The sequence below is a fragment of the Barbus barbus genome, assembly GCF_936440315.1.
Source record: "Barbus barbus genome assembly, chromosome: 11".
NCBI lineage: Eukaryota > Metazoa > Chordata > Actinopteri > Cypriniformes > Cyprinidae > Barbus > Barbus barbus.
The window spans coordinates 21,932,846-21,945,512 of NC_136739.1; the positions used below are offsets into that span (position 1 = coordinate 21,932,846).

A 12,667-nucleotide genomic window follows, 5' to 3' on the forward strand; every position below is an offset into this window, starting at 1 on the left:
TTTGCTAAAAACAACATGTTTACAATAAACACTGGCGACAGTAACAGTAAAAGCACAGCAAACATCCCAAAGTGTCGTCAAGCTTAAGAAAGATTCGTGCTTGACTTTTATAAGATCACAATTATAGACTTGGGGCCGTTCACACAGGTCACGCTCTTGTGTTCAGACTGCAAAATATTTTGATTGTTGGTCTAAGTACACATGCATTCGGTTACATACATGTTTTTTATACAGTCCCTGGAAGGTTTGTAAAATAAGTAGAGCTGTCAACGTTAACGCGTTAACGCATGCGATAATATTTCTTTAACGCAAATTAAGGTTTGACCCCAACTTCTTGCCGTCATCGCAGAGCAGAAGGTTATCTATCATTGTGTGATAAGGGTACAGCGAACCAGTCTTGCCAGGGTCACGGTTTTCCCACACAATTGGGCTATTTTGAAAATGCAGTCATGGGAAAAATTCGTTTTTTTAGGGCTACTTTTATAAAGTACCGGGGCCGCTCAAAGTGTATATAGACAAATTAAAATGAAAATAGATCCTTTTACCAATGTGTATTATACTTGGAATGTACCTGTATACCTGGCAACTTAAGAACGGAGAGGTGGTTGTAACATCACAAACAACGTGAGTTTCAGCCAGAGCATATATGTTAAGGCTTTTACACAGCAGAAATAAACATGACAACAGCCACTATAGATTCTATAAGATAATAAACACACAATTACAATGCTTATTTGTGCAGCGACAAAAAAGGCTATAAATAGCATATTTTAACAACATTAAACGACCAAATTCCACATGTGATCACAAAAGGAAGTTATTACAAACACTCGATGGTGGTTTAAATTGAGTTTTGAGTACTATTAATCTCATAAATTGTCTTATGTAGCATGATGCTAATGTTAGCTATAATGCACCCTGCAGAACAGGTCCAATTCTTCTACATAATACTTCACGTAAGGTTGCAAGAAAATGTTTTGTTGTATTTATTTAGAAATACTTTTGATAATAGTTGGGTAAATGTATATTGGGATTGAAGCGATGTGGCTTGGTAAGCGTGTTATTGCCAGTATAAAGGCTGATAATGGCTGAATAAAAACAAAAGAATAATGATAAAAGAATAAAAGGATTATGGCTCATACCTGGCGGCGGTGTGAAAGGTTCTGTTTCCTTAAACTAGTTTGTCATGCATTTCTTTATTTCAACACATTTACAGGTAAATCCTAGTATTTTAAGTTTGCGATTAATCGTGATTAATCACAGTCCATGACTTTGACGCGATACATTTTTTAATTGATTGACTGCACTAAAAATAAGCCAAGGACTAATGAAAACCTCAGACCAAATGATAGTAAACATTGAGTGCAAAATGACACATTGCATAGCTAGCTACTATTTTACAGGAAGCAGCTCTAAATAAACCCTGAATTATAATATATCTCACTGATAGATAGGACATGTATGTTTGGCAAAACTAGATCAGTTTAAATGATAAAGATTTGAGTTGCATGCAACAGATTATCATTCACCACACATATGGAGAAGATATGACCCCAACTGGAATGTCAAATCACTGAGGAAAAGGTCAAACTTTCCTTGAAGAGAATACTGCAGATCAAAGAGCTTGTCTCTAACTGGGAAAGACTCAGGTCTTTGTTTCCTTCTTTTCTTTGCTTTTCCAATTCATTTCTCATTCTACTTCCACTCTATTTCTTCATCTTAAGTTGTTGCATCTGAAATAAACAAGATGTCAAGCAGCATGAAACTAAAATAAGAGTGGTAATTTATACATGAATAAAAACAAACAAAATAAAAAACGACATTTAAAAATCTGGGGAAATTTGCAAGCAATAATACGCTCAGGTAGTAGAAATATATCTGTTCTAATGATTATATTTCACAAGCAGTGCTTCATTATTGTACCATATTTAAGGAGGTAAGGAATAACATGCAACTGTGTTGTGCTTTGGTCTAAAAACTTCCTCTGATCACGTACACTTTTATAGAGACCTAGCTGATCATGATAAAACAGCATATTTAGGATTCACTCCTTTTGTTGGTGCCGGTTCAGGGGGCCATTTACTGGGAAACAAGGGTCTGAGGGTGGATGGGGTTTCCGTGGCAACAGTACATATAAAGATGCAGTCGCTTGGCAAAGGTAAATCTATACCAATTACCTCCCTGTATTCACTGGGAACAAGAATCGGCAGATCACTCTTGCTCTAACTGACATGACATAACAAGATTAGGCTTTTCAATAAGACATCAAACTAAAGGTAAGGACGGTAAATCAGACAGCATACTAGCTTATAGGCCTGATCTGGATCTTATGCAGCATCAATTTGTCCTGTAAGAACAGGGTTATGCACTTTTCTCTTGTTACACAATTACTATATGCTGCAGCTGACCACCAAACCTTCTACATTTAATTAAAATGAGCATTAAAAGTAGTTTTTATAAATTAAAGTCGACCGTCTGCATCCATGCTGAAATATTGAACTAATTATGCATGCATATTTTATATATTCATGCATGCAATTGTTGTAAATGCAAACAAATAATATAAAAAAAACTGATGTTATTTACATTTTTGTCCTCAAGACATTGGCAGCAGCATTGTCATATTGAGAATTATAACAATTGACCTCAAATCAGTAATATTGTTTTATACTAATGCATATACCTTTGCTCTGCATCAATATGTCTTTCCAAAATAGGCCGGGATTAGTTTACAACTCTGTTCCTTTGAAAGGTCAGGTCTAGAACTCTATCATATTACAATTCGCCATTAGTATTAATACAACAATCTAAACCTAATTGCTTTGTTTGGACTCTTACAGACCCTGATAAAACCAACAATTACAGACCAAGAAGAATCAAATTTAAGAGGCTATGTCTGTCAGCTGTAGTGGTAATTGCACAATCACATTATCACAACACATTAACAGCCAATAAGACATAGATTGGAGGTGACACAGGCCACCTTTAAGTCTGTGGTTCATCCCTCAAGGAATTTCTCAATTAAAATTCTAATATCAGCTTTAGCAAGCAGCTCATTCATCATTGAATCGTACAAGACAAAAGTAACCAGAACTTTGAGAGAGTATTGTTGACTAGATAGAAATGGACCGATATAATAATTTAAATCAATACCGAAAAACTGGGCATTATTTTCAAGTTATGCCAATAACAACGTTCAATATCAAAACTCTGTACTATTTTTTCTAAATAAATTTAAAATAAACTAAAATGAATGGTTTTAAATGTTACAAATGAATTTAGGTATTATAATGCACAGTATAAAAAATGATAACATAAAGAATAATCATTCAGAGATTATGCTAAAGATTAGATTTAACAGAATTATTAAAAGCCTTAGAAAGCTGAAAAAGCAGAGGTATTTTCTGCAGACATTAATAGATGCCATAAGTTAGCCCTTATCAATGTCTGCATGAAATACCTCTGCTATGTTGATACAGTAAGCATTAATCATTCCATCTTAATTTGAATCACATAAACATAAAATAATAGCCTTTAAAATGTCTACATTCACTGCGGAACTCGGATGAAAGTTAAACTGAAACTCGGTAACTCAAATAAGATATGGTTTAATAATTGATCTCTGTAGATTTAATATATACAGTGATTTGCATTAAACTGTAATCCCTCACACTACAAAAAAAGAAAATCATATATGTAAATATTCTCTGTGGCAGCTCTTTGATCCCCGGCCACTTCCACAATACACATCGTTTCAAAGCAGCTTACAGTAGGTTCTGTTACCTCTATAATGGCTTAATTCTTTACACTGAGCAGATTTACTGGGCAATTGTGATATATAACAATGCTAAACGATCCACTGTTTAATATCTAGCTATGTATTCTCCCCTTTAAAAGAATATTCATGGTTTTGCTGCTCTAACCAAAGTGTTTTAGCAGTTAGCCTGTATCAGTACCACTGTAGTGAAGGAGACTGAATAATGAATATATGCAGCCTCTCAGACAAACCACAGAGCCATTTTTTAAATTTAGATTTAGATTTTTTAATTAAATTTAATTTAATTTAGATATTAGTCCGTTTTATTCTAAGAGTATGTAAGATGGTTTTCAAAAAATATTAATAGTAAACGGTCAGCTTTTTTCTGTGGTGATTTGCGTGTGTTTACACTGTGCACTCCTGAGCGTGACCTAAAACATGGCGTGACGTAGATTCTCAGACTCTATTGATATTTTCACAATATTTACGCTTGCAGAAATAAAGGCTACATTTGTTTCATTTTGCAGAACAGACGGAAGAAGATCAGTCAATGTGCATTTGTTTCGTTATGTTAAGATGTTCGGTGGTGGTCATGTGAGGAGTTTTCACTCTTCTCCGTGTTAGAGGTTATAGACAACATATATAATACATAATTAATGTACTTTAAAATATAATTTAATTTAGTGATGCAAATCAGATTTTTTATCAGCTGTTAACGTTACACCAATTTCAGAGTCATATGATCCTTCAGAAATCATTCTAATATATTGCTTTATTACCAGTGTTGTTGAAAAAAACAGCATATGCTGGTTAGGTATGTTTGGAATCTGGGATGCTGGTTTATGCTGGTCCTTAGCTGTCATGTGCTGGTCTTAAACTGGTCGGACCAGCACATGACCAGCTTAAACCAGCTAGGGACCAGCATAAACCAGCAAAGGACCAGCTTAAACCAACTCAAACCAGCATCCCATGCTTCAACACATATCTAACCAGCATATGGATTCTTAATAATATATAATAGGATTCTTTTATTAATAGAAAGCTAAAAAGAACAGCATTGATAATAAATCAGGCTGATAAAAATTCAGATTTGCATCACTGAAATAAATTACATTAAAAAAAGACACAATCTTTTGAACGGCAGTGTGTGTGTGTGTGTGTGTGTGCGTGTGTATATATACATTTTAAATAAATATCTATATATCTAAATAAAAATAACTATATTCAGTATATGATCCAAAGTAACTAGTAACTAACTACTTGAGTAGTTTTTTTTCCTGATACTTTTTTTTACTCTTACTCAAGTAACTATTCAGACGATTACTTTTACTTTTACTTGAGTAAATATTTCTACAAGTACTTTTACTTGAGTACAGTTTTTGGGTACTCTACCCACCTCTGCATACACTACATAAAATAGTCACATCGTTGTTCAGTACCAATATCTAAGTTTCCTTAAATCAGGGTAAATAAACTAGAGAAGCAATATTTGTGGTTAGTTTTTTTTTAGTAGTATTATAATAACAAAGTAATTTGCTCTCTAACCTCAGCTGTGCAGCTGCAACATGCTTGGGCCTATGACCTGAAAGCACAGCAAACAAGAAATGTTATGCATTTTTCTGTCTACATTAAAGCATGCTTAATTCCTTTAAATGGTTTAAATATGCACCAAGTCAATCCAACACAAAGGAAAGGAGGTTTTCTTAAATTTAATGGTGCAAATAATCACTTGAAAAAACATGTGCGTGCTTCATGCTCTTCTATAAGCAATTGCTTTCTACAATAGGCTGCAACATCGAAGTTTAGATGCATTATTGAAAAGCAATTATACAGAGAGATCAGTGAAATGGTATGTTCTCCTTTCATCCCTAAGGACAGTTGATCGTCTAAGAGAGGAACAGAGCAGTATTATCTTAAGTTGCATAATGAAGCCAGTGAAGCTGGAGTCAGGCTCGTCTCTGCACGGCTCAGAGAGGAAAAAACCAGGCCAATGATGTTTGTTTACACAAGCTTACAGGACATTGCAAAAAGGCATTTAGGCATTTGAGTATTTCCCTGGCTCTCTAGGACTACGTAGACATGATTTCCAAGTTCAGATGTTTTGGTTTATCACTATGTTTTTAAAAAAGGATCATAAAGAGAGTGACTGGAGATAAAAAAGAATGATTCCAAATTCATCAAAATGTGCTGAGCTCTAAAAATCAATGTTTGTAATGTCTGTTTACACTGACTTTCAGAGATCCACAGCTGTATTTATTACTGAAATAAACATTGTTTCCGTAATTTTGAAGAGGTGTTGGCACATTTCTGAACTGACAAAACAACCAAAAGTCTTGTTTAACAGAGCTGGCAGTTTCCAGGAACATGAGTGACTGCAATCACTTACAATGTGTCTGAGGCGACAATGTTGAGAAAAGTTTAATTTTATGGAAATGTAGCAGCATAAAGTCTGGTTTATTTTACAGCTAATTCTGTGCAATGTCTGACTGAAGTTTTATTTTGGACACTACCATTCAAAGGTTAGGGTTTGGTTAGGTTTTAATGTTTATGTCTCTTCTGCTCAGAAAAGTTGCATTTATTTGATCAAAAATACATTCAAAACTGTATATTGTTCAAAACTTATAACATTACTGTATAATATTCTGCAATGTTATTGACAACTGTTTTCTATCTTAAGATATTTTAAAATGTCATTTATTCCTGTGATGGTCACATCATCCTTTAGAATTTGTTTTAATATCCTGAAACATTTCTTACATTATCAATGTGTAAAAGAGTTTGCTGCTTAATATTTTTTGTGGAAACCGTGATACACTTTTTTATATTATTTGATGATGAATTATTTGATATTGTTGTAACATCATGTCCTTACTATCACTTTTGATCAAGTCGATGGATCCTTGCTAAATAAAAGCATCTTTCTTTCTTTCTTTTTAAATAAACAAATAAAAACAAACTAACCCAAAATTTTTGAGTGGTAGTATATGATTGTGCAAAGCCATCATTACACAAACACACATGAAGAGGTGTGTGTATATAATGTGTCAATAAGCACAAAACCACATTGTAAAAGTGACCCATTCTGACACTCCACAGAAACAGCCTGTGAATCTCCAAGTTTCCGGCCTTTCCTGGCTGTCTTCCAAAACAGGAATGCCAAAGTTCTTTAGCAAGAGCAGGACACTCACCAGGAAGCATCAGCGTCAACAGCCTCTGCAATTACATGTGGAATTCCTGCCTTCCACTTGCACACCCCATGAGATCTGCTGCTGAGACGTACTACAGTTCTGAGCAAAACAACTTCCTAATTCTTTTGTTTCTGACAGCTATTTAAGCACAGAGAGACATAAAGAAACTTTATGTAAAAATACTTTCCCCTTTCCTAACTTGATATGCACTTTCAACTATCATTAAGGGTTATTTTCACATATAGTTTGTTTTAAAAGAACCAAACCCAGTTCACCCAGTTCAAAAAATTTAAGTGAACCAGAAAGGGAACCATCCGAATGTGACCTCAGTCCTTTTGGTGTTCCACAATATAGTGGACTCAAAAGAGAACCTGGTTCTTTTTTTGGTACTCTTCAGCACTGAAGTGATCACCTCAAACCCTTTCTAGTTCACACCACAACTCAAGAACTCAGACCCCAGATTCTGTGCAGCAGAGGAATACTGGAGTCAGGAAAACTTAGAAGATGAAGTGGACGTGGAAGAGGAAAAGCTGGCAATCTCTGATCATTTTGCAGAGCTTTAACAATGTATTTCAGTCAAATTTAAAATTAAACACATACATTATGCATAATGTTAATTCAAATTCCTTTTTTTCTCAGATAAGATTGAATATAAGTTGTAAATTTTTTGTTCTTAACTTAAAAAATCATAATAATCTTTACTTCATTGTTCTGTTTTAGTGATTATTGTTTTTTTTTCTAAAGAACTATATAATATTATAACATGGTCTATCTGAATACAAGATTCTGATTGGCTGGCAGGTGTGGCAGGTGTGGCAGGTGTAACCAGTTCCAAGTTAGTTTAATCATCATTCTATATTAATGCGCCACTTTCATAGATGCATGCAAACACACACACACACACACACACACACAGAGCGAGAGAGAGAGATAACAGATCACACTGCACACACACAGAAACATCCAGGAGCACAAAAACTTGTTGTCAGCGCTGCCTGCAGCTTTTAAAATAATAGCTTTGATTCTGAATTGCTACATCATATCTTTTAGCGAGGAAGAGGTCATTGCTGTTTTTGAAGTAACTAAACTCACAGCTTTATTGTTTGCAGAGAGAGACGCACAGATGCAGGTAATTCACACACACAACATACATCTCTCTCTTTCTCGATAATCAATTCAAAGCAACGCTATAATTCATGCATTCTAATAAATATGATCTTACCGCACTACTTTATCTATGTGTCTGATTTAAAGCGTCTGATCCCCTCTGTGCATCGGGTGGTTCTTTGCCTCCACATCTTGCATTAAAACCGTTTAATGCACAGCTTGCCGTAGATTACAGAAATGACAACAGAATTGTTTTATATTGTTAGAGTTAAGAGTTAGTTCATTAATTAATTTATTATCTATATATATCTATATATTTTTTTTAATGTAACAAGAAACTGACACGTATGAAAATGACATCTGTAAATAATATACTGTGTTATGTTGGTCCATACAAAAAACATATTAAAAAACAAAAAGCGTACCAGGACATCATTGCACCTCCGGAGGTGGTCTGATTACGGTTCTCTTTTGCGTCCTTTAAGGGGGGTCTCAAACTGCCTGACTTATTGAAGAAAGGTGTGCTCATTTTTACTTTAAAATGAGCAAACAAATCCAAGAAAATCACATTATATAAGGCTTGAGACTCTCCTTTAGAAACCAACTGCAATACAGCCTTGGGCTCTTTTGTTTTTGGCAAGTAAGGAACCACCTAACATTACCCTTGCAACCAGAACATCCTAAACCACATGGTAACATGCTGACAATATATAAAACATCCTAGGATCATGACAGCAACGTTTGCACAGGTAAGAGCCACTAATATGTCTAATAAATTTTTGTTTAAATTTACATTTATGTATTTAGCAAATGCTTCTATCCAAAGCAACTAAAACATTGTATTTGATGCTCTTTATTTTATTAGTTCCTGGGAAATAGAACCCATGACCTTGGCGTTGCTGGCACACTACTGTTGAGCTGCAGGAAATGGCACACTTCAACTTTAAACATGGGAATAAAATGTAAACTGTGACAATTTAATTCAGTCATTGACATGAAACAATAAGGTCACAAGAGTAAAGGTGTAATTTCCATTGTTTAGCTGAAAGGCTTCAGTTGTCTCTCTTCTATGTCAAGCACAGCCCCTGTGGCGCTTGACAACAGACACAAATACACATTTGCTGTCGGGTGTTCTTGGATCCCAGGGAGCATAAAAATGAGTTGTCAGTTTTGTTTACCACCTCTGCCAACATGCTGTCTCTCTGAGCACCTCCAGTGGCTTTGCAAATAGTAATTGGATTTGCAGGGAGTGCTGGGTCGTTATTAAAAGGTCCCCAAAGCAATGCTGCATTTCTTTTCAACCCACTTTATGAGGTTTGTTTAGAATAAGAAGAAACTCTAATTTTCTTCAAAGGCCAACAGGTGAAAAACATCTGCATATTCAATGGGTGTACGTGTACGATGACACCCAATTTGAGAAAAAACATCTTTTGTCTCTTTCTATCTACTCCATGTGTCAAAAGCAGACAGTCCTGGATAATTTTTACATAAACTGCAACATTTTTAATGCATTACTGCACAAATCAGATTATGAAACATAACTTACATGTCATTGCATGAATTGCACTGCACCTTTGACCTGAGGGTGAATGTGTAACTAGCTTCACACTACTGATGACCTGCAATATTGCACACATGCATTAATGACAAATGTTTTACAGACTCAAAAGTGCAGTCTGTTTAGCATTGACTCCTAGAAAATTGGCAGGGAATCAAAGTTCTGATGCTGAAAATGTTCCACAGCAATGGATTGGGTGATACTGGGTGAATGGATTGGGTGCACCATGTGTGGCCTTGTTACATAATAGTGACCGATTACATTCATTAGCTTTTTTCAAGCAGAGTAGTATGACTGGTTCAGTGCACAGCACACACCTTTATTTTCTGAAACAAAATCTGAGTTTGATTATTAATCAGTAGCCTATTAAGATCAAGAGTTAATTCACTGTGAGCTACATAACTACAGTATATAGTATGAAACATCGAATTGATTTTGTGGTCTTCTTGCATATCATATAAAATCGAAAGCATCAATACGGTCTGTATTAATAGAAATAAAACCATAAGGACGTTATGCTGCGCTTTTATGCAACTCTACACAAAATAGGTCACATTCTAGGACTGACTGAAACAGAATCCTTCTCACGTAGTATTTTCTAATCAATACTGCATCCTATTGTAGTGCAATATATTCAGAAATCTCTCCGCAATTTCTGTAAAACAAACTTCCCAGGGAAGTGTGGGTTTTCCACCAGGGTCAAAGCACACTACTTTTCTAAATGGGATTACTGTGATATGAGACCCTGGACCACAAAACCAGTCATAAGGGTCAATTTTCTGAAACTGAGATTTATACATCATCTGAAAGCTGAATATAATGGAAATAAGCTTTCCATTGATGTATGGTTTGTTAGGATGGGATAATATTTGGCCGAGAGACAACTATTTGAAAATCTGGAATCTGAGGGTGCAAAAAAATCTGTCCAAATGAAGTGCTTAGCAATGCATATTACTAATCAAAAACTAAGTTTTGATACATTTACAGTAGGAAACTTACAAAATATCTTTATGGAACATGATCTTTACTTAATATCCTAATGATTTTTGGCATAAAAGAAAAATCAATCATTTTGACCCATACAATGTATTGTTGGTTATTGCTACAAATATACCCATGCTACTTATGACTGGTTTTGTGGTCCAGGGTCACATATAGAGTTTGACAGGTTTAAGCTTTTCACACACTGATTTCATCTTATTTAATCCTGAGTTGCATACACATTCTTCAAAGCAATGTTTAACAATGATTTTGTATGGGTTAAGCCTATGAAGAGCACAAGAGCATTGCAAGTATGTGGATGCGAGGACTGCAGCATATATGTGTAGCTGATGCATGTTTAAGGAATTTTATTTTTAGAAGTCAGTTTACGTTAACATTTGTATAAATATATATATAAAAAAGAAAGTATATTCTGGGTTAACCACATTCTTACATTCATTTTTAAACATTATTTGGGCATTTTCTAGTTTTTTAATTATTAATAAATAATATTTTAAATGGTCTTGCTCAACATTTTTAAAATAAAATATATTTTATGAAATATCTTAATATGAGGTGATTAAAACTGTATGTAAAATGTATGATTATAAAATAATAAATTATAAAAAATAGTTTTAAACTGAGTTCCACCTAGGATAACCTTAAATATAGTTTTAGGTGTGAAATGCCCATGTCTTGAGAACATGTTGCATCTAACAAGATTTTCAATAGATCTTTTTCAAATAAATAAATGTACATGAAATATTGTTTGAGCTCAAATATACAGCTAAAATGATTAGAGACATAAAACAAGACCACAAGGATAAATCATCAGTTATGCAACAATCTGATAATTATTCTAAAATATTTGATGAATGCAGTGATTGACCAATTAGAATCAAGTATTGCAGAGAACGTGTAATAAGAATGGGTAGTTTACATTGAAAAATGGGCAGCTAATGTTATCTAGTTTGACATAATTCATCTAAAACTATTATAAACAAAAATATATATATTTCTATAATTATTATACATGCAGAGTATGCTAGCCTAACAGTAGAAATTATGAAATGTTTGTTCTTTCAAAAAATTATTTGTCATATTGCAGGACCTTTCTAAATGAGCATGTGATTTATAAAAATATACACTCGTTCTTTTACACATACGTATATTTTAAACAAAAATTTAATGTTGAGTATAAAAAAAAAAGTTCATGGGCATGTTATATATAACTACCAGCTTAACTGCCTCTGCCTCTGGCGTTATGAATATGAAATAATCATGTCACGGAAGTGGAAGAGCAAGCTCAGGTGACACCGCGAACAAATTCACTTGAAGTCTGCAGAACTAACCCTGTCCTTTTGGCAAACTAACACAGTCCTATTTACAAGGTAAATATGCATGATCATTTTTAAACGTAGCCATGGTACAGTGTTGTTATAAGGTGTCTAAGCTTCTTAGGGAATGGAATAGTCGTTCAGCACGGGTCTGTCGCGCGCCTTATTTTACTCAATAACGATGATCATAACTCAGCATGACTACCATCAGCCTGTAATCTTCAGTGATATAAAGTTACTTTAACAATGCGTTAATTGCAATGAGATTATCTGAAGTTTTATGCGCTATTTCGATGACACTAACCTGAGATGCCTCCGCCGATCACAATCACGTCGTACGCGTTCGCAGTCATGGTGCTGTCCGTCTCACTCAGAGCAGAAGAGCCTCTCCGCATCTGTGTTCAAAGCATTCTGAGCCCCGCCCCCGCCTCCTATCATTGGGAATGACAGATGCGAAGAGCACTGGGGTAAATGCACCGAGGCTCCCATCTGCGTGCTATGTGATGAGTGCCAACAGGAGGAGCACATATTTCTGTTTTAACATTATTGTACAAATAGATATTTAAAAAAATATACGAACATTTGATTATACAATTTTAATAAAATGTGTGTATACATTTATTGTAAAAAATATATATATTCATACGACAGAGTCATTTCATGGTCCTCGAATTTGATGGTCAACTGGCGCTCCAGAACTCAACATTAAACATGTTTTGAAATACTAATCACTAGTTTA

The 12,667-nt window shown here is 34.6% G+C and overlaps 1 protein-coding gene across 1 annotated transcript in view; it reads right to left on the bottom strand.

Annotated features, from left to right (window-relative positions):
• The window catches only part of LOC306876674 (amine oxidase [flavin-containing]-like), a 32,516-nt gene extending 20,208 nt beyond the window's left edge, over positions 1–12,308 (bottom strand). The window contains exon 1 of the mRNA XM_079428017.1: positions 12,233–12,308. Within this exon, the coding sequence (XP_079284143.1) occupies positions 12,233–12,281 (49 nt within the window). The 5' untranslated portion in view covers positions 12,282–12,308. The remainder of the gene's footprint in view (positions 1–12,232) is intronic.
• Between the last annotated feature and the right edge of the window lie 359 nt (positions 12,309–12,667).